Source organism: Lissotriton vulgaris, chromosome 7 (genome assembly GCF_964263255.1).
Source record: "Lissotriton vulgaris chromosome 7, aLisVul1.2, whole genome shotgun sequence".
NCBI classification, from domain to species: Eukaryota; Metazoa; Chordata; class Amphibia; order Caudata; family Salamandridae; genus Lissotriton; species Lissotriton vulgaris.
Window position 1 is genome coordinate 838,651,372 of NC_141695.1, and position 23,930 is coordinate 838,675,301.

Here is a 23,930-nt window from a genome sequence, read left to right on the forward strand (position 1 = left end):
TGGTTCTGGCAGCGTCCCGTTTGGCCCTGCCATGTATATAATCCCCTTGTAAATATTGCCTTGTCGTCAGTTGGCACAGTATAGAGATTATTGTGATTACTATTGTATGTTTGACACAATACAAAAGTTATTCTTTTCACCTAATCTGGTATGGTCTCTTTTTGCGGTGTGCCTTGTGTGTCACCTGTGTGTACTGCGTGGATGCTTTGTACATGTCCTCTGGAGTTTGGCCCACCCGCTCTGCACCATGCTACTCCATTTCTAACAGCCATACCCAATTACAGCAGTAATTACTCATAGTTGGTCCATTTGCACCTAAAAAGTTCATCTGCTTTTAGCTGGTGACATGGAAGGAGGGGAGGGGAAGACAGCGGGGGATATTGTACTGACCGTGTTACACGATGAATTGGAAAATGCGCCTCTTGGTACCGGGATGAGGAAGAGTAATGAAGATAACCAATAAGTGATCAGAGCATTACTGCATTACTGCCTGATTTTGTGCTCTTTGAAGTCTGGTAATGAGGTTTGTAGGGATGCCAATAGAGAATAAGGGTCTCATTTAGCAATTGGCAGGTGGCCTGCTGCTGCTAGGTAGCGGAGGTCATTTACTCCAGCTCTCCGGCATACTACTGCTCACTACATTTAGAGATCTCTGGAGGTCTGCTGGAGATCACTGTACCTTTGAAGGAGCCACAGCCATGGTCACTGCTTTAAAGGCACTATAAGCTTTCTGGAGTGGCGCAACATTTTATTTTGTTTCAACAAAAAGAAAATGCTAAAGTGGAAGTTTGTTTTTGTAAAACAAAATACTAATGACCCTGATACCTTGGATGTTTTCTCCCACGGTGCGGAGTAAGTTTTTCTTTTTTTCTGTTCAGAACTACCAACAGAAAAAAGTACATCAGACCATCCACTTTACATAGACTGAACGATCTGCAGAGCCAGCAGGGGCACCACTGCGAAAACATTACGGTCTGCATCTCTCTAAATGGAGCAGGGGTTTAATCCAACACATTTGTGGCACAGTAACCTCTCAGCCAAACTTTAAACGAGGCCCTAAGTTGCAGCAATTCATTTGAACTATGTCCAAGGCTCTAGTTTTCTCAATTCGCTTATCAGTGTGGATCATTGGGAGGATTTTGGAGAGAGGTGAACGTTAGTTTCCTTGACTACTGTGTTGCTTTCTTGGGCAACATTTTACTTAAAAACAAAAATTTGCCACTCATTCTCCTGAACCAGTCTGCATCTACGATACCTTTGACAACATTGTACTTGTCCATAGTCTCTCAAATGGACTGTCCGATACTACATTAAAACGCATCCTTCTCTATTACACATCTATAGGCACCCGCTGGCTCAGCAGTTAGACCAGTACATGGCGAACCTCTAAATGTATGCTGATAGCTTTTAAAATTCACTTCTAGGTGTAAAAGGGCCAGCGATACAGGATAGCATTGCAACATACCTGAACCACGTATTCCACAGGATGAACGGCCACTCAATTTTCATGAGCAGACCCGGCCCTTTCAAAGTAGACAGACTTGGTTGAAGGGTCCATGGCCAAGTATGTATCACTGAATACCTGGAAACCCAAAAGATTTAATGACCGTTTGTCAGTTTTCCTTTTGATTGAATGCCGGAGGCTGGTGCCAAAGGCAACAGCTGCATTCCATAAGCAAGGTGTAAAACTGAGTGGTATTGCTTGGGGTGGATTTGCCAAGAAAGGTCCTCTTCTGCAAGAAAACTGCTGCCAGAGGTTTATGCCTCCAAACAGAGCACGGGAGTAGAGAGAAATCCAGAGAATTAAGTAACCAGATGATCACACTTAATGACCAATAACAGGCTGTCTATTACTCTTCAGAGTTGTCTAGTTTCCCCAACTTCGGGGTATGGCACAACGCTTTGAACAAATATCAGAGATGTAGTTATGTGCTGTACTGAGAAACCTAGGCTCTGCAATCACTTGATAAGACACAGCCAGGACACCATTAGACTGCAGACTAAGAAGTGTAAAAAAGAAAAAACAAGACAGCAGGCCTTTTCTAGTTATGTAGACGGGATCCATAACAACATCCCTGTATTCATAATGACTGTACCATTGCTGCTCCAGTTTAGGCAAGAGTTAAAGACGTACCTCTTTGAAGAACACTACACCACAACGCATTAATCTTCGAAAACCCATTTCCCTCTCCTATCATTTGTATAAAGCAATGTTTTTCAATTTATTTTAAACATATGTGCTCCAAATACAGTAGGGCTAATTCCTTATTAAGAAAATATGCAACTTAATATTGAAATAAGTATTCAGTTACCTAAAGTGCAGTTGACCTTTTTATCCTACTTTTTACTTTTTTAAATATTTGTTCTTCATACACATTGTTAGAGTCATACGTGACCATCCCTCCTTCTCGATTTGGTCATAGGAATCGAACTGAGACTAAGGATGTTGCATCCTGTGCCCTTCAGTAAACCGTCAAAGTTAACTGAGACGTTATTACTGTTGTATGTGCTGGGAATAAGGGGGCCATTGTTGGCCCTCTTAAAATGTTAGTACAGATATTCCTTTATGGGAGACAAAATGCCTTTGAAAGCAGTTTCCTTTATTTTTTCTCTTGTAAATAGTTTGGACAACAAACACGATGTACTTTAAACACATATTTAATTTTCTAACTTTTATAAACATATGTATTGTATAAATGTTTACGAATAGATAACAAATGAAAATAAAAGTTGCATTTTCATAGGCAGTTTGATTTGCATTATTTTAAGTTTCATTCCACATGTGAGCAGATATATTCCATGTTTTTAAAGTGAATTGTGATACCCATGATAAGAGAGTTGGTATTGCAGGTAGGTAACTTCGTTTCTTACTCAGAAATTTTAATTTTATATACATATTACAGGCTCAATTAGTGAACTGTTTTCCAGTGAGTAACTCTGCCTCGTGCCTGGAAATTTAGGAAAGTGAGACACATGATCATAGAAAAATCTTTGTAGAACAGGCCCAGCATGTTAAAAGTTGACATAGTTTTTGACCATACTGTTTCTGGAACATATTAAACTAGTGTTATCATTTTATAGGACAAGAGATGTATCATTCCAGACAATAGCTTATTTTGGCCCCAAACTTTAATTTTCATTTTTAGCTGCTCCATCATTTTGGTGTGATTAGAAATTTTGAGTGATATTGGAAGTCTTCAGTTGGTATTTATAGTAAGAAGCAAAACCATTTGGTGTTCTGTTTGTCGGTGGTCTGAACAAATGGCCAGCAGTGTTGCACATTAACAAGTTTATGTGATCCAGCTTTACTCCCCGATCTTCTGACAGATTAAAATGGACAGGGATGCTTGACATAGAAAAACCACCAAACACATACGTTCACTAATCCCTACTGACATCTGTTATTTTCTTTTTTTTCTTTTGATATTTGTACTGTTTTCTGTTAACAATGCAAATGCACAGAAAAGAAAGCTAAATTGTTTAAAAACCCTAACTTTCCAGGTGTAAAACAAGTAAAGCAAAAACAAACCTGCAGTTCTTTATGTATAGTGCATCCTCTGTACATCTGTATAGAATCAATTGGAGGGTAGGTTCTGTTGGTCACTAAAATGAGACCATGGAGGAAGCCAAACCTTGATCTCTTTGGTACAAGTATGATGTATGTAGGGTGGCCTAGTTACTTACTTTAACAGATAAGACATATTGGAATGCTTACTAAGTTCGAAATGTTCACATTTTTTGGCCATAGTTAATTGCCATTGTAGCATGTTTATGTCACCATTTTATCTAATGTTTCCTATCACAGCCCCGAATATTAACATGCAAATTGAGGATAGAATGTGAAACTTTGCACCTGAGTGGGTGATGAAAGTAACTTAGCTTGCAGGTTTCCAGAATGTAGTTTGTGGCACACCTTACTAAGGCTCTCTCCCTTGATTCTCTTTTCTTGGTTTGCAGAAGCAAAAGGTATCTCACTTGGAGGAGAAACTGCGTCAGACCATCCAGTCTCGTGATGAGGCTCAGAATTATGGCCTTATTCAGAAACAGGAGCTGGGGGATGCACAGGCCAAGAACCACCAATTGAGTCTTGAGATTGAGGGGCTGAAGCATCGACTCCAAGATCTTGAGAAGGTAAGGTCAGACTTGGGGCCTTATTTAAAATTTGGCGGACAGCATACTCTGTCATAAAATGACTGATATTCCGTCTTCCAGATTACGAGTGTCATAAACCGTAATGCACTTGTAATAAGCCAGATGGAACATCTGCCACATTTTTTAGAGTGTATAGTCCACCAAACTATAGAAAAGTCCCAATGTCATTATGTTTGTGTGAATTGCAAGTACGCATTATATTTCGGTTACAGTGTTTTTTTGTTTTTTTTGCTTGTGTTTTTTGAATGCTTCTCCTACTCCTTTTTGAGTGTGAGAAGTGGGATACAATCAAATAAATGGTTGTAAAGATATTGTGGGAAGGTGAGAGGAACTGCAGGAACAGTGTGTTGCATGAGAAGAGGCCCCATGAGCCTTTTGATAAAGTTGAAGTTTCAATTAAACCTGTTGGTTTGTCTAGCTACTATATTTTCATTCACTCTTCTGATGTGAAGGTATCCCTACTCTATAGACATGAGTGTAACATTTCCTTTTTCCGTGACAAAAAGTTTAAATTCTATTAATAACACTGAGGTGATGATTAAGCTTCACTTTATTCAATTTATTCATTAATGCAGCTTTCGAACCAACATTTAGGACTATCTTTACCATTAATCAGAGGGAAAAGAAAATAGAAAAAACTGAAACCAATCACAGTCCACAATATCCTTCATAAACCATCCTTCCGCTTTTTGTTCCTCTTTCTTTGTGCGACACTAGCCATTGCCCAGAGACAGCCCATTCTTGTTTATAGGTGTTATTCTCTGCAAAATAGAAACAGCTTTTTAATTAATGTGTCCCAACGAAACTTATGTATATAACATACCATTACCACATAGTCTATTCCCAACCTCGTCTCACATGATTTATGCATGTATCAAACGCTTGTACATGAACAACAAACAATCAGTACTTACACCTCACACAGGGTATCTGCTAAGAGCCCATCCGGTCACGCCATCCACCTTTGACCAGGATGTGTATAAAAGTGTTTTATCGTGAGGAGTGAAATAATCTTCGCCTCCGTGTCCTTGATAGAATTGAAACTTTCTGTCACAGAAGCTAGGAAATTTTACTTTCTATGTTAGGACAGAGGCAAGGATTATGCTCATTCAAAGCAAAGATGCCGTATCAAGACTGGTTTAGCATAAAATCTCTGAAACATGGACTCATAAGACCAGTCTGTGGCATAAATGAGGTCTTTTGGTCTTGCACCTAGAGTAAAAGATTTTGAGACAATTGCTCCTCTGGTAGAGTGTCCCGCAAAAATACCGGCCTGCTGCATAATCCAGCTCACCCACCTGGCTATAGTCCGCATCACTGGAGTTATGCGGCAGGAGAGGGCCAAATTATGCGCCAGGGTTGAGTAAATTATGCAGCAACAAATGGCAATTTATGTGGCATAATGTGACACATTTTGTAATAGTATTACCTTATTATTTCGTCATTTTTAGGTTTCGCTAGAGCCAGTGCATGCGCTGCTCTGGCGAGAAATTTAGTAGCTGGGTTTTAAAAGTGCTACCCACAGGCTTCTGCCGGCCACCAGCTTGCTGTTATGCACACAAGCGCGCGAGACGTACAAAGCTGCCATCGGGCTTTCTGTAATGGCTCATTAAGCCTTACAGCGTGCGCGTGAATCCCCTCCCCTACCCCTCCCTTCTCCCACTCCCTCCTGGTCAGCTTAATTTTTTCTTTTCACTTTCGCGCCGCGCGGCCGTGTCACTTTCACGGCTGCGCGGCCCTTGCTTGTTTTTATATAACTAATGGTTCCTTACCCTGATCCTAGGAAATTCTATAATGCATTAAAAATAATACCACATATGGTGCGTGCTTTTACTATGCACGTCTTTTGAAAACATCCAGTGCTTCATGACGAGCGCAAGGGAAAGTGGGCACGCACCCACACACACACAACACGCGTGACATTGTATTGAGTAAAGGCCCCTCTGACATTTCCTCCAAGAAGCTCTTTCCGTGGTTACCTCCCGATCCATGCTAGACGCCATGGAAACCTCTCAAACCCCCCGAGACTGTGCGTGTGACTGCCGCACCCGCCATCTTGTTGTTTATTTTGACAATGCTTTACAGAACCCCAATGCTATACAGCACTGCCAAAAGTCATTGGCAAAGCCCATAGGTCTCAACTGCAAGACTTATTGGCTTTCCCAATGCTTGTTTTCATGGTGCTTCACAGCACAGTTTAACGCATCGCTAAATGCTGTAAATAACAGAGGTTGCTTCTGCCTGAGTGAATGGTTCTCAGTTTAGCGACTTGGGAAAGCTGAGCTGGCTTGGAAACTCGTGTCGGGAGTGAAACTCGCGACCTGGCAGTCAGAGTATAGGCGGCAGTAGTGAGCCTTGAACTCACCGCTCTATCTTGGCAGATTGCTGGGGCTGCATACCCACAACCCTCTACTGCTCTGCCAGGTAGGTTTTAGAAGTCTACAGTCTGGAGAGCCTCTGTTCCAAGCACGCACCTGGCAGGCACTCAGAATGAGGGGCGGTCCTTTGTTTATTTCCAGACTTTCTGATCACTCACAGCATGGCAGTCCACTGACCGCAGTCCCTGTGGTGTCCAGCGGCAGGCTGGAGGTACGTCCTGTCATGAGGTAAATGCAGCTGGCACTTAAATAAATGCTCAGGCCAGGGGTTGGTGGATGGCTATGCCTGGACTGCGGGCCAGTAGAGAGCATTGCCGCCTTGTCATTAGTTTCAAGGATGAGACAGACAGCCTCCAGCCCTAAAGTCAACCTCTGACCCTCCAGTGTACTGGGGATCCCATTGGCCCCAGCTGGACAGTCCAGCACCTCCCTAAAGCACGCACCAGCAGATACTGCATCACTCTCCCTATCCAGCTGTACCTCTTCTCCCCTTGGTCCCTTTTACCTGTCCGTTCTGCCTTCCTCAGGCTCTTGCTCAGCCCACCTGTCTGCTGATCTACTTCTTGAATGAACTATAGCTGCCTCCACCCAAGATTTCTACTTTGTGGCCCTGTGTCGCTCTCTCAGACGCAATCTCCCTCTCCGTTTCATTTTCAATTTTGTATTGTGCTTCTGTCGTCACATTACGGACCCACCGTCTCTTAAAAGATATATCTGTCCCCTCCTTCCTTCCCTGCCTGGAAGCCCCTCAATAACTGAAGATAATGGAAGGTGCGCGGACAGGAGCGTGTTCACCTGTCACTGTGATGTCTGACAACAGTTTTCGCTGCTCTGTGGAGCGCCTGCACCCTGGTGTCACCCCTGCTTCACGGGGGATGGGGGGAGGGATAAACAACTGTCACCTCTGAACAGTACGGGCGGGCACATGCCCTGTCACCTCTGTTGAGAATCCCAGCTCCGATTTCGTCTCTGAAGTCACCAGAAGTCCATGAGAGAAATGCCCTGTTCGCTGCTGGGAGCCTTCAGCTTTTCATTTTTCCGTCCTTGTTCTTTTCCTTTTCCTTTCATGCTACGTTACTTATTTCTCTCCCCTCCTCCGCTTTCCTTGGGAAGAGACGGGTCATTGGCCTATACCCGGCTCCTGCTGACCAATCCCCTTTTGGGTTTTTTAATCTATCCGAGCTCATTGACTTATTCGACCTTTCTCTGCAACTTGAACCAATATAATGAATAATCTGTTTCATTAGTACACCCACTCACGCAATGCTGTTGTGCAAACCAGAGCCAATCATAACATTAGAGACAATAAGAGGCCAGTTGGTATTCCAATTAGGGCATAGCTGATCTACACAAGGGATCGTTAAACTTGCTTCTAAATTCAGGGTGACATTAACACATCCTGATCCGTGGGATTGCACTGAGAATCCACAGGTTTCCATTTACACACGTGCACATCAAGGGTTTATAAAAATTGAATACAGCTTCATGATACAAATGAATTACATATTTACAACAAGCATTTGCAATGCAATAGGCCTCGCATTTACGCAATTTTAAGCTATTGGCATTGTAAATGACAATGCCTTTTATTTTATATTTTAAAAACCAAAACATAAATAAAAGGTATTGTCATTTACAATCTGAATAGCTCAAACTCACATAAATGCGAGACCTATTGCATTGCAAATGCTTGTTAAACTTGGTTACACTGTCTGGGCATTAGTTGCTCCTCATTAGTATCACTTTAACACCCAAATATAGCAATAAGCAACAAAAAGCTGACCAGTCAAGTTTTGAAAAGGACCTTCCACCACGCTGGAACACATGTCTCTGCATTTTAATAACTTTTGAACCGTTTGAGCTAGAAACTATTTTCTTTGGTTAAAATCTGCAGATTATGCGGTAGATGATGGATTACGTAGCAAATGCGGCAAAACTAGACTTATGCGAAAATCACCGCACAATTGCATAATTCCAGTGGCCTTGGCTATAGTGGGGGAAGAAACCACTTTGGAAGCTTTGCATATGGAAATCAGGAGTTGCTGCTCCCCCGGGGACCTTAACTCCTCAGTCATACTCTTGTAAGCCTTTAAGCATCTTATCACGCATAATTTGGGTGATTTATCGAAAACTGAATGGAAAACCGTTGTAAAATTACATTTGGTTCTCCTTAATATGTGAAAGGTAACCACATCTGAGGTAAAATCCTACCTGTAATGTCCAAGGCATGCCCATCTGACACTTGCATTCAGGAAATAAGACATAACATAGCCAGCTGACCTGATAACTCTTTCATAGAGCGGTATTCATTGCTTAGCCACTAAAGGTTTTGGTTAAGGACTTTGTTCACATCCCACAAAATGAAAATCAAGGCTTGGGGGAAAGGACAATCGAATTCCCTTCATCAATTTATATACCAAAGGATGTTTCCCCTCAAGAGAGGGAAGATATCCCACTGAGCCGGCAGATCAGAACTTATGTACTGACCTGTAAGCCATGACATGCAAAGCCAAAGAGGCCAAGAAATGTAGAATGTGGACTACGTTGGATCCCACGGGGTCCTCACCCCTTGGCATACACCAATGTATCCATTGTGTCCCAGGCAGATATATAATGCTTAATTGTTCCCTCTGTCCAATGTGCCAAGAATCGCTCAGCTGCTTGCGAAGTCCTGGGACCTTCCATCGTTCATGGTAATCCTCCAGGCCATGAGTTGTAAACTCCGTGCCATCACCAGGTGATAGGGGATTATCTGATGGAACCTAGAGGGGTTCTGTAAATTGGGTAGACTGATTGGTAAACCCCAAGAAAGTTCAATCAGAACTGGGAACCAAACTTGTGATCTCCAAATCGGTGTTATGGCCACTAAGGTTGCCTTCTGCTGTTGCACCTGCGCTGATGGCCGCATGATCATTGCAAATTAAGGGAACGTGTATCCCTGCTCCTATATCTAATCCTGGAGAAAAGCATTGATTTCCACTGCTTAGGAATCTGGCTATTTGTCCAACTGGTGATTTCAAATGGACTCTTGAGGGCGACTTAATTAGGAATATTTTTGCAATGTAAGCATGACGGTCACACTAATAAAATTTCATAAAATGTGTTTTTGTATTGGAGCATGTGTCCTAGCACATTAAATAGTAAGCAGGCTAAGCTCAGATGTTTGTGACTGCTTAGCTCCTTTTACTTTACACAATGCAGAACGAACATGAGTTCTCCTCTTTAAAAAAAAAAAAGTGTGTGAGCAGGTTGTATTAGTAACTTCTCTTTCATGTATTATTTCAATTTCCATCTCCATATGGCTCCTTCATATTCTGCTCATTTATTCTTTTAGCGAAAGGATCTCAGAATTAGGCCTTTTCAAGCAAACCCTTTCTAAATCCTGAACTTCTTACTTAGAACATAAAATGTTTGGGTAACAAAAAAAATAAAAGTTCCAAGAATCTCATGTGGTCTGGACACTTAATTTTGTTCAGACTGCATGAGATCTAGTGCTAATGAGACCGTGTTTGATTAAATTGCTCCCGCTCTTATCTGTAACGCACATCTGTGGCAAGTGCATACGTCAACAAGAACTCCTTCTTGTAACTTTTTTTTACAGCTTTAAATATACAAATATGGGGCTAACCCTATTAAGGAGTGAGAGTTTCCTGACACTAAGTAGCCAATTTGTAGCTGAAGTTGCTGTATCTCGCCAATACTAAGACCAATATCCAATGCAGCAGACCTTGATCAAAACCTTCCAGGACGTAATGAACCACTGTTTTGATTATTACAATCAAATGATTGGAATTTAGGAATCCTAAGAGCCTTGGAAAAATCCCTAGGCCTGTGCCCCGTGACAGGGTGAAACACGTGTAGGCTGAAGTACAAACACGTTGTGTAAATGAATTTATATCTTGCTGACTTAAAAATATAGGATTAATACTATTATTGTGATGTTTTTGCTGTTGCAAATCCATCTGAAATTAGCATATCTTATATAAGAAAATGTAGTGTCCAGCATTGTTTTGGTATGTTCAATTTCTTTTTTCTTTCATTTTTTACGAAATTTTACATAGCGCGAACTTGACCCGAAGGTATCGGGTATCAGAGCGTTTTACATAGCACCAGTTGCGTTACATGAGAACACATTAAATTTTTTTATTAGGCACAGGGAAATCAAGTGATTTGCCCAGAATCACAGGATGTTCAGCGTCATTGCCAAGACTCTGACCCAGTTCCCCGGATTCGAGGTCGACCGCCCTTGCCGTTAGGACATCTCCTCACATCTTCCACATGTAAATTTAACCTTTGTGAATAAGGCCCATATGCGGTCTGTCCACTGTATTGTATTACTCAAACTTTGGTAAGTCTTGTGGATAATGAAAAAGTTTCAACTCCTCACAGAGGCTCAGCACATCAAGCTGATCACAGGGAATCCTCAGAGCTTTCTGAAAGCTGTTTTTGCTTCATTATTTTGTAGTTAGTCTTCTTCCTGGGACTATCCTTATTCCCCAGCTGCAGCAGTTACACAGTTTCTGCCCCATTTGTGTCTAAGCTGCTGAGCCCTTGATTCTTCTTATGACTGACACACCTTTCAGAACTTGTGCCTTATGTAGGTCAGGTAAAGAAAGCGTATTTGTTCTTTCCTGATGTCTACCTAGGGAACACTTACATCTGACTTTTGACTGACTGTCTGACTTAATATTTCTAAAGCGCACCTATGCCGAGGTGTCTTGGCGCTGGGGTAAGTGCAGGCTGGTGCAGCGTGACATGTTAGCATTGAGAGAAAAGCCATGTTTTTATTTGCTTCCTGAAGTGTCCTACTGGATTGAAGTCGGAGTGGTATCGGAAGTGAATTCCACAATTTAGCTGCTTGGTGCGGAAAGCGCTTTCCCCCACCTTACTCTGTTTATCTTGGGGCAGAGTACCAATCAAGTGTTTGAGGATCTGAGACAGCGTGATGGTACTTAGCAAGGGAAGAGGGCTTGTAAATTATAAACCCGTCCTCCATAGATGGCTTTGTGGACTACACAAAAGGTCTTAAAGTCCACCCGTTGTTTTACTGGAAGCCAGTGTAATAGCTTTACGCCGGCAGATGTGGAATGGTGCTTTGAAAGATTGAGCAATACTCGTACGGCCGCGTTTTGAAGAGATTGGAGTTTGGAAAGCTAGGCTACTCTAGCTCGCAAGTATAGAGCATTGCAATAGTCCAACCTCAACAGCACTAAAGCTTCGACAACCGTTTTCCTCAGTGAAAAAGGGATAAAAGGTAGGATCTTCCGAAGGACCTTCAGAGTGAAAAAGCAGGCTGAGGACACCTGGTTTATCTGTGGGGCAAGAGTGAGGTCTTTGTCTATCAGGACACCTAAGTTTCTAGCTTTAGATGCCGGCACCGGGCAGATTCCGGCCTCAGGGGGCCACCATAGTTGACTCCAAACTCTACAACCTCAGTTTTACCTGTATTTAATTTTAGAAAATTGTGGTTCATCCAGGTCATCAGATCTGTGATGCAGTTTCGGAATCGTTCCACAGTTGCGTCTATGCTATGAGTCACCGACACCACTAACTGGGTGTTGTCAGCGTAGGACACAAGCGAGAAACAGTGGCTCTTTATTAACCTAGCTAAGGGAGTGACATAGTTGCTAAACATAGTGGGGGACAAGGCCGAGCTCTGGGGGACTCCACCAGGAAGTGTGAACAGGTGTGACTGGAGTCCATTCCAGTAGATTAATTGTTCCCTGGCTGACAGGAATGAGGATAGTAGGGCCGACCTCCTGTAGCCTTTGTATCAGTACTTCGTGATACTTCGTAGTACTTTTCCTTCATTAAGCCTAAAATGTCTGGTTGAAAGGGAAATATTCTCTTTTTCTCACGCATATTTTTCCCTTTGGTTTACTTTTTGCATGTTTCACTTAATAATACCCGTCAAAAATTGAGAGGATAGCAGGTTGCCGCACTTGAAGCCACAAGAAAACAAAAAGTGGAGATTGCATCTGTGACGATCTTGCCCTGCTTTGCTTTCAAACGCTCTGCGCCTGCATAAAAATGCAGATATTGGTGTGCCAACTAGAGTGATGCTTTCATTTCTGGCTTAAAATGGCTGTTCTAAGGAACTATGGGCAAAGACTTTTTTGAGAGTAATGTTGCCCTTGTTGGCTCTGAACCTCTGCACATGCCTTTAAGGCAAAGACTTTGGTTTATTGCAAAAATACTGTTTCTCTGTCATTATCCATGTGAGATCTCGCCCTTGAGGAACCATCTTGTCCAAGAGTTAAGCTTTGTGTAGGCGAGAAGCATCATCTATAAGAGTAATGTCTACTAGATGAGCCTGGTTTAGGAAGAAACTACATCTACGGATTGGGTCCTTCTAGGGAGAGTACTCATCAAAGTACAGATCCTCGACGATTAAGAGAGACCTTTTTGATGGTGACATGCCTCGTCTACAGAGAGAGGCCTCCTTTAAGATGAGGATCTGTCTATGGTTAGAACTCTTATATACTGACAGATGTACCTTGTCTTGGAAGATTCTCATCTCCAGTACACTTTGTATATGTAATGTTGTCATCTATGGACAGATTCATTTATGAATTACTTTCTCTTTAGGGAGATTAGTCTATGGAACAATGGAGTGTCCTCATAAATAGAGAGAGGTATCTTTTCATTTGTTCCTCGCCTGTCTGGATGTCTCATCCAAGTTGATCATGGTCTAAGGGAGGCTTTTCTTTCTTGAAAGCATCATATGTCTGAGCATCACATTCCTGATTGACCACTTTGTTTATCCATAAAGGTTGTTCCTATTCTCTGTTTTACATTCCGTAGACCTAAAATCCATACTAGACAACAGCCACTCTGGCCTTCACAGACCTAAATAAGGCATGATGTGCCTGCACTTGTGGCAAGTTGCTGGACAACTACTAGAACCACGCCAAGGTGGGCCTCAGGGAAAGAAAGTTATTTTTTTCCACTATTGTTACATCTCCATTGATGCCATCCTGTTCAGCACACATGGTCAGTGACGGCTACCGCCCCTCTCCCTGTATACCCACATCAACCCAGAACACAACGAAACGGAACATGATTTGTCTTTGGAAGGCGGGGGGTCGCAAAACCCCCCGGCCGTATTTATTAAAATACAAAATAATAAAATTGTTAAACAAAATATACAATTTTTATGCAAAAATATTCAGAAACATTTAGATACATTCATATCGACAATTGTGATCGGCTAGCCTTAACAAGATTCTAATACAGCTTGTTTCCTAACCGAATCTAACTTCCTCATCTGAAAATTTTTGCATACTAACATTTATGGCGATATGACAAGGTCGCTAACCGGTGTCAGGTCTTACAAGCTGCGCCCTTACGCAGGTGCGCATGCGCAGCCGTGCCCGTTAATTACCCGGTCCACCCCTGCAGCCGAGCCCGTTAATTACTCGGTCCACCCTTGCAGCCGAGCCCGGTAATTACTCGGTCCACCCATGCAGCCGAGCCCGTTAATTACTCGGCCCACCCATGCAGCCGAGCCCGTTAATTACTCGGTCCACCCCGTGAACTTCATTTAACCAGTGAAGGAGGGCCCTAACTTGCGTTACCAGCTGCACCTGAAGTTCTAGGAGGGGCCAGTGACCCCTCCTCCCCCTGGGCGGACACCTCCAAAGGATGATGCCGCCCCCTAAGACCTTAAAATAGCTGCTCACCGGTCATGACCTTACCGCATGTCCAATACCCTAATAAATACGGCGACCTGTGGAAAAAAGGAACTAAAGGACAGCTACACTATCTACAACACATGTCATGACATACCATCATAAAGCTACTATGGGAAAAAAGGCCTAAACAAAACAGAAAACATTAAAAAATTACATTTTAACATTTCTCCCCAAAAACGGGAAGCCAATACCTAATACACGAGAGATATACACAAATCCAGTCTACATCAAACAGTCTACTGACGTTTCTGCTTCAATTATACAAAAAGGGAAACAACTTAATCAATAACAAAACAGGTATACATAATGCACAACACAGCTTTGTTCCAGGGATGGTGGGTGGGGAAAATTAGGAGGCCCCGAGCGCGGGGCACGACCAGTGTGGGGGAGCGTCAGGCGACAAGAAGGGCCAACTGAACGCTCCCCCCTCCTTTATTCCCAGGGGTGTGGGGAGAGGGCGGGCCGCCCCTCCCCTCACCCCTCAACGCCTGCCCCTTTGACCCGGAATACTGCACCACGCCTCCGGGTCAGGGATTGGGCGTCGGCCGACCGGTGGTGTAGCGCACACCTCCCGCGTAACCATTGGGCGCCGGGAGATCACGCCCACACACCACCGGGAGGCAAGGGGAGAGGGGATCGCCGCACCGCCATGCGGGCGGGGGGCCAAGGGCCCCCCTTTCCATTCACCAAGCCTCCTTACAGGTATCGCGGGCAATGGCTGCTCTATTGGCTGTAATTTAAACCAGAAGAGTAGGAGAAATCCAAGCTTTATCAAATCATCCTCCCTACCTCAGGTTTTAAAAATACAGAATGAATCTCTCTACAAACCCTTGTTTCATGATGAAGGCCTCCCCATGGTGGTGATCACGCTTTTATTCACAGAAGTGCTGATCGCAGTCCTCTATAATGCAAATACATGGAAATCCATCCATACTTAAAGTGTTACTGCCTCGATGTCTAGATGAAAGCAATGTAGCATACAATGGTTGGAAAGGAAGTAGGGGGAGCAGGCTAGGTGAAAGATGTGAATTAGTAGAAAATGCTGCAGAACACCTAGCAGCATTTAATGACTTAACAAGCCTTAAACTCCAGAAAAGAAAATTGTGAAACTACCTGGACCATAAATCTTTTGTACGCCGTGGTGATCTACACAGCAGTGAACCAGTGATCCCTCTTTCATGCTTAGTTAGAAGTATCACAAATGCAAAGATATGAAGATTGTGTGTGGATTTGTGTGCCGAAGGACATTGCAATTTTTTGGTTCCACAGTTGTCCTTTGCTCAGCTACTGTGGTTGTTAACTTTGAGCTGCTTCTGCTAATGTATGGTTGTTGTAGGGCTATGTGTAATTGCTAAGGATGTACTACTGAGATAGCATCGCTTAACCAACTGCTTGACTTGGATCCATATTGTATGTATGATGGTGCTATGAGTTGTCTAATACATACTGATGTAGTAGGGTGAAGTGCAATTATGGCTTGATGTGCTATTGAGCTTTCAAACACTGAGCCAGCTGGAGGGCTTGTAGCTGATTTCTGTCCATGATGGAAAGGGTCGGACTGGGACAGAAAATAGGCTCAGCACGAAATAAAATGGGGGCTCGCATTGATGAATTAGAAAGCTAAAAAAAGTGGTCCATTTGTAGAAATTGGTCAGTTTTGACCTTCTAAACGCACACTGTATAAGTGTTTTGCAAGGTATGGCAGACCGCATGGATTTGTGCTTGCTGCTGTCTATTTTTGGTTTAATATTGGGTAAATCAAAAGTGAAAACCAGCTCAGCAGACCATAAACAAGCCCACAAACAGCCGGAAAAACAGGCCTTTGAGACCAGACCATTGTGCACTTCGGAATGCCCTATAGGACAGTCCGATCCTGATGATAGCCCCAGGAGTTTTAGCTTATCACCAACTTCTGATGAAGCTAGCAAGTGACAGAACACTTTGATGTGATAATCATAGGAGCTGGGCAGTTTGAACTCATCTGAGGCAGGAAAGGAGACAAAGCGTTCAAGTTAACACTCCTGTACAACACTTGATAAAGGGTCCATAGGTGGACACAAAAGGAAAGGAGTAAGTGGAGGCAAATGTTACAAAAGGATATCTGTATCAAAAGCATTAACACACTGAGCTATCGTACATAAAATGTGGCAATTGTAGGATCTAACATTACATGCAGTGCTGTTGTACAGGCATAGTGACCAACTCAGCTAGTTCATGAGGGTTGAAACAGGGATCACAGACCGATCTAGCCAAGCTCTATAAATCAGGAAAAACATGACAATACAGTATTTCCTTTTGAATTATAAACTTAAAGCTGCAATCACAAGATTAAAATATGCCAAAATTATTTTAGAGCTATTTAGTATTTAATTAATAAACTTCTGGCCTTTCCATTACCTCAAAATACAGATAAATGTTCAGTATTTTTCGCTGAGAAAGGAGGCATCCCTTTCTGCAGGTTTTCAAAGAAGATGACAACATCCAGGGGAGGCTCGCAACCAAGGCTAAAAACCATAGCCAGATGCGCCCCACGGCACCAACTGTAGCAGGGATTCCGTGCTCATACAGAACTGTGCATAGAGACTTGGAACCTCAGTGAATTAGGGTGTGCCAAAACTCACCTTAGTACCCAAAATCACCTACCAGACTAGCTACAGTGTCTCATTGGTTATCACAAACTCCCAATGCTTAGACAAACCAGGACATGGACTTAGTACACCTCGGGTAACGTGGAACACATGAAAACTCTTTTGTTATACAATCATTTCAATCCAGAACAAGGAGTAAAAGAGGACACGTGCATATTTGAAATGTTTATTCACTAATTTAGAGTTCTCAAACGCAGTATCTTAGCTAATACAAGCAAACATATTATAAGAAACAAAGTAATCACTAGAGTCACTAGTCCATAGAACACAAACAGTGAAAGCATGGTATTATACTAAAAACGAATAGGGTTTAGTAACACCTAATTCTCACCCTCCCTAGCTAATATATTATATTATATCTAAGAAGGTCTCTTTGGGTTTTAGCAGGGCGGCCCCATACCTCAGGATCCTACTGGTGAGGGATCACATCATCTTCCACCAGCTCTCTGCATGTGCAGCACCATCAAGTGTGTTTCTATGCTCTTGTGCAAAGCAATATAAAACGTGCCTAAAGCCAGAACTTGACCGCAGCTGCATGTATGTTATGTCTAGGAAGGTGCGAAGATCAGACCTCACAACAACCACTGCGTTGAGATCTCCTTGAAGGTTTCTGCACTCACTGTACAGACACAGCTCACCAAGCAAGGCTGATATCAGAGTAACAACATAATATTCTCGCATGAATCAAAACATTCTAATAGGCTCAAAGCTAAAGCAACAGCTATGTGTCATGTGCAGAAGCAGCAGAAAGGTAAAATGGCGTTTAAACTCCTAATAAGCTCATGCTCACTTAACACAGCATATAGGCACTGTATATCTATATGACACCCTCCCTTGATCCGAGCACGGATAAGATAAGATAAGGGACTCAAATTTGAAATGCAGAGTTCAATAAAGTAGTCAGTTCAAATCAGAGTAGGTGAGGAAAAATATCTTAGTCCGCCAAAAAATCCAAAATCTCACAAACATGACAATTTAGTGTTCATTATCATTAAAGCCAAAAGGTCCGATACAAAAATTGTCCATCATAATTTTCAAAAAAGGTGGGAAAAAAAGTACATGACATCAAAGGCCTCGATAGGAGTCAGCCTAACACTGAGTATGCAAAATAAGCAGCAACTGCTTCCAAAAGGAAGTCACTGTTATCATCTGAAAACAACTCAGCCATCCAATTCATTAGTGAGAAAGAACATACATGCTCTTCAATTACCGGAGCCTCTAGTACCATCAGAGGACAACTCGGCGGGTTTTCAATGAAGCTGTGCACCAAGAAATCTTGCGCTGCTGCGAATATATTCCATCGACCCAGTACTCCATGCATCGCTGCAAAGGCCATAATCCCTCCATCAGAACAAAGCAATTCATGAGTAACTAAGGGACTCATAAGATTATTAAAATCCACTTCAGGAGACACCATATTGCAGAGACACAAATCCAGGGCCCAGTCGAAATCGCAGCTCAGGCAATGAAAGACAGGCTGGACAGAGGTGAAATAGGAAAATCGAAACAATAATCCATATGCTGCACTTAAGGTGGCGAGTGGCAGCGTGCCATAGTATTCAAGCATCCTGTTGCGAAACAGTGCCAACCTCGACTGCTCGTCTTGGAACACAGGACGGGCATCCATTTTGAATAAAACAAAATAGCACAAGAAAGCCAGCAGCCAGTGCCAGTAAAACGGGAAATCCACCAAATAGGCTGGGAAAGATCGATTGGAAGAAAGCAGGAATGATTCCAAATATTTTTTGAAAAGAAGTCACAAGACCACTGCTCACTACTTTAAAAAAGTGCGCCAGCGCTGAAGTGGAGGACGCGTTAAAGATCGTATGAATCAGCTCACCGAAATGTAAAGGCAGGTCAGTATTTAATAAAGCATGCACTTTTGTGCGGGTGTTAGCTACGTGAAGGACAAATGTTTCACGAGCAGATGTCAGGGCAACTTCTTTTTGTGACAATAAGGCTCTTATTCGACTCATCTTATTGAACTCTGCATTCAAGGTCGGAATCCTCGGCCAGATGGAAACATCCAAGTTCCCATGCGTGGGTGGATACAACACATTTTTACAGCAAACCACCCGCTCACTGACTGTAACTACATAAGCTATGCCTTTTAATAACCCACAGCATTCTTCATTATTTAAAAGTAAATAACTGCTGTTTGCTAATAAAGTAAAAGTCGGGACAATAACGGGCACGGGGGTACCTTTTAAAACACACGCTAAATTAGGCCGTTCCTGATTACAAGAGCCATGCAATTGTATGTGTCTACACATTAATGAGTGATCTTGTGTTTCTGTGCCCTCCTCACCTTTCAAATAAACCTCTTTTCCATCCCTAAGGCATCTGTAAGTGAAAGGGAGGGACCAGGCTTCATGTAAATAGGAGCTACCAAGAAACTCGTACCTACCAATGGCAAAATATTTCATGCAATTTGTAAACTGGAAAAGTGCAAATGGTAAAGTTATTAAACCGTGGATTAGCCACGTAGCAGTAGTGGCCTCTGCCACTGAAAATGGTAAAGACTCCAATCGTTCAATGTGTAACATGGAAAAAGACGCATCTCTCATTGAAAGCAAACATTGTTTCTCAGTCAAATTAAAAGGGGCAAATAGAGATGAGACATTAATGTAATTCCAAGGCACTTTTCCGGCCTTCAGCGTCTGCAGGGTCCATGCAAACTGCATAATAGAACGCAATTGATTTTGACCATGGTACAAAACAGACACATCATCCTGTACAATTTCAACGACAGATGACACAATATTATCCAATGTGTAAATGCGGGAGGAGTTATCCACTACTGCAAGCACTTTCTCTAAATTAGCTTGATCAATAGCCCTAAGGCGGGTAGCCACTTCAATCTGTGATGTTTTCCAGAGTTCATTATAAACGGCATATATCCATCTTCTAGACCTACCTCTAGCCGGGCCTTTTATGAAATCATTCAAATCAACCTCGTTAGTCAGTTTAGACAAATGCAGTTTGACTGACGCCAATGTAGAGTGTTTGAGCCAATTCTGAAATTTGCCTACTGAATAAGTGGTTACCGAATGGTCACTCTCAAAACAGGGATCTACCCTGACTTGTGTAAAACCATCAGCCAGACCCAAAAAACGATGCTGGCACGAATCTGCACTTATGTGCCACATCAACCAACCCTTGGGATCCAAACTGGATATGTTAAAGGATGAATTTAGCAATAGAGTTTGCAGCTCTTTAATCGAGAATTTTGTTGAATTATCCCAACCTGAATATTCTTCCAAATCAGGGAAGGAAGGAGTATTTAGTTTTTTAGAAGTAGCCAATCCAAAGCATGTTGTCTGTGAGATGGTAGAATTCAAAAACAACATATGATTTGGGATGAGACATGCACGGTGCAAAGCCTCAGTGTCTTGTACCTGCCAATTTTTGGAACCCCAAACTGATTTAAGGTCAATGCTTTCCTTCCACAACTCGTAGCCTCCAACAGCTAGCTGGTCTAGAAAGGACTTCGAGTACAATAACTTAGTATCGGTAAGTCTAACTTTGGACATGGATATTTCTGTCATTCTAAAATAAAATGAAGCGGGATTGGACTGATTAAAATCAGTAAAATAAGAATACTTTTTCAAAAATGTGCTTGAGCTGCCTCCTAAAGGAGCTGGGCAATGCTCCCACTGTGTATAGTTTACAGTACTCCTCCTGGAATTAGTTTTATGTAGGTAGTGATTGCCAAAATGTTGGAAGCAAAACAAATCCCCATAATTAGCAGATTCTAAATATACATCTTCAGCATCAAAGGCAGCATAATATTATAAATCAGCAAACAAAGACTCTACGGCCTGAACATCCCAATCATCAGAACGTATGTTATGTTGAACCACATCCCCCATGTTAACTCTAAGTACATTAGGAATATTAATAACTTCAGTCGGGCCATGGATTTGAAACTTAACAGCATCCCAGACGATCCCATCCAGGACAAGCCAAGCAGTGATGTTAACAAAAGTCTCTTTTCAATCTGTGGGCAGAATGTGACGAGGAATGGGGAGCCAATGTTCCATTCAGATGTCGAATGCATGTTCTTTCTTCGACATAGTGTCCATTGATGAATCGGAAAAAATAAAACACAAAACCAATTGACATAAAAAGGTAAAGCGAAAAAAGCCCCAACCAGAGGGGGAATCAAAAAAAGTTTTTTAAACAATTTTGCATAGGCCCCAAGCCTTGTGGGCTTTTCTGAAGTATGTGAAACAGTGTCAAATGAAAACCTCCATTCTGTTGCTAAACGAGTTTGCAAATCAGGGATCGATAAGTCAGTGGGTAGGTGTAGTCCGTTTCATCAGGTTGAGTACCAGGCAATGCACTCAGTAAAGGACTAGAAACTGCAGGCATCTCAAGGGCCACCTCCGGCACATGATCCGAAACAGTGGCCAATACAGAATTTCTCACCATCGAAGGACATGAGACTGCCGGTGTCATGCTAAGAAGAATCGGCCACTCTGTATCTTGACATTGTCAATGGAGATATACCTGTTTTCTTTACGACCTGGAAGTGGTGGTAAAATGACTGTTCTTGTGTCCTTCACACCAAGCACGGGAACTGGAGCACGGTATGAGGGACCAAATTCCTTCTTGTTATCGATCTTTTCCCGAACCAGTTCTCCAACTTGGGGTAGGTAGCCAACTACCAGGATCTGCAACGCATCATCCGAAGTGGAGGGCAAATGTTCCCTTACAAGACTGTCTCTTGTCTCTTGAAGACTCTGTAAACCATTGCAATGTTCATCTACGTCAAAGGAGGCAGCCAAACCAACCGAGTCTAGACAGTCAAAGTCCGGGACATACATCTTGATATCAAAGAGCATTTCGTATGGGGTCCGCCCACCCAGAGACCTTCTAGGGAGATTATTAAGAGCGCGCTGCACGTCATTGAGATGGGCCAGCCAGTTTCTGCCAGTGCCTATAACTCGAGCTGTCAGTGATTGCTTTAAGTCACGGTTCATTCGTTCCACAGCACTATTACCCCCAGGTCGGTATGCAGACGAAAACTTGACTTGGACCCCCATCGAAGCCATGGCATCCCTATACGCCTTAGAGGCGAAAGCAGGACCCTGATCCGAATGGAAGGTACCACAGGCAAAAATCTCTACGAAGACACGCAAATCCCTTATGACAGTCCGTGAATCAGCGCTGCGATGAGGCCACACCCATACAAAGCGTGTGCATGAATCAACTGCTTCTAAGATGTACTTATACGCAGTATCAGAAGAAAAAGGACCGCAGTGATCTAAATAAACACAACCTAATGGTTTATTAGAAATGAACAACTGCGTTTGAGGCGGACGCGTAGCAGTTGAAGGCTTAATCTGCTGGCAAATATCACATTGAAGGACATAGTCACGCGTATGTTTGTACAGTCCCTGCCACCAAAAACGTTGTTGTAACTGAGATACAGTTGCTGAAACGCCCACATGCGCAGATGCAACACCTTCATGGGCCGCTTTAATCAGTGCATTTCTGAGATCTGAGTTGGGAATCAACCTCTCCCCAACTTCAGGAATTTTCACATAAGGAACCTTATCGGGACTTAAGTGGTATGTGTACTTCGAAGGGAACCCTGTAGGATATTTACCTCCCTTCTCAGTGGCAGCAACTGCCGCCAAGATATCATCATCAATCTTACTTTTGGACCGTGTACTGCTGCAACTAAATATGTTGATACTGCTGATTTCGCTGCTTCATCAGCAAGCGAGTTGCCAACAGCGTGAACTCCTATGCGCTGATGACCAAGAGTATGAATTACAAACACGAGTGGCAACTGCTCTTTAAGCTCAGCCACTCGGACCCAGATCATTTTATGTTTTATTGTGCTACCCTTGGAATCACGAAGATCATTCTGAATCCAAAAGAACAAGTTTTCATTGTAAGACTGGACACAGTAGTAAGAATCATTTACGATCAATGTCGTCACACTAGGATCAGCGTACTGTAATGCAAGCATCAGAGCACGAAGCTCTGCCAATTGTGCGGTGCAGTCCCCTAGAGTCTGCGTGTGCACAACTCTGGACTTGAACTCATCGTTCACCATGGCACCTACCACAATGGCGCGTGCGGAAATGTAGGCGTGTTTAGAACCATGCGCAACCTGCGCCGAACCATCAGTGTATATGATGCAATGGAAGTCCTCCAAAGCCCATATAGCCAAAGGTGCAGGATGAACAAACTCATATTGCAAAAACTCCTGCGACCGTAAGGAGGCATCAAAAATAAACGTGACATCCGGAGACATCAATGATGCTGTCCATTGTATCCACTGGGGGTGCAAAGTTTTAGAATTAGGTACACTGGCCTTCGTAACTGCTTCCAAAGCAGGACACGGGATAACAACCAACATGCGTTTTCCCTGTGACAGAGCGCGTTCCTTCAGAATCGCCATCTGTACAGCCGTCAAAACTTTCTCCACAGTGGAAAATCGCATTTTAGCCGAAGTGTACAAGTGTGATTTGTAAGCAATAGGTACTGTGTCTCCTTCGTTAAAAGTAAGGTATGTGAATCCCACCGTCCCAGGGATGATTCTTATCACCAGGTTGGTGTGGTTATCACGAGTCAATAAGTATTTAGAAGCGAGCAGATCAGCCTGCAAAGATTGCAGTATAGCCGAGTGCTCAGGCAGCCAGTTAGATTTGGTAAAAGTTGGTTGTATGAAAGCATACAAAGGCTTGATACGCTGGGCATTTTCAGGAATGTATGTCCTCCCGAAATTCAAAAATCCCAGCAAAGACTGTAATTTTTTTCAGAGTTGTCGGAGCGCGCAATTGTGCACATTTCTCCAAGAAGTGAGGAGCTAATCCTCGACCTTCATTGTTGAGCTCGTAGCCCAGAAACAACACTGTGTACTCCGCAATGTGCGATTTTGCAAAGTTGAATTTGTAACCGAAGTCTGCAAAGCTACAAATTAAGCGGTCAACTCGACACAGATGCTCCCACAGTTCGTCATCTTTGAGATAAATGTCATCCACATACGAACAAGCATCTGGGTCAACTCTCTCTAAGAGAGAGACTATACGGGCAGGAAA

General features: G+C 42.9%; 1 protein-coding gene across 2 annotated transcripts in view; it reads left to right on the forward strand.

The window, feature by feature from the left end:
* Nucleotides 1–23,930, forward strand: part of LRRC45 (leucine rich repeat containing 45) — a 493,704-nt gene that overhangs the window by 390,328 nt on the left and 79,446 nt on the right. For both annotated transcript variants that reach the window (XM_086931189.1, XM_086931190.1), the window contains exon 16: nt 3,958–4,131. In XM_086931189.1, coding sequence (XP_086787315.1) covers nt 3,958–4,131 — 174 coding nt within the window. The remainder of the gene's footprint in view (nt 1–3,957; nt 4,132–23,930) is intronic.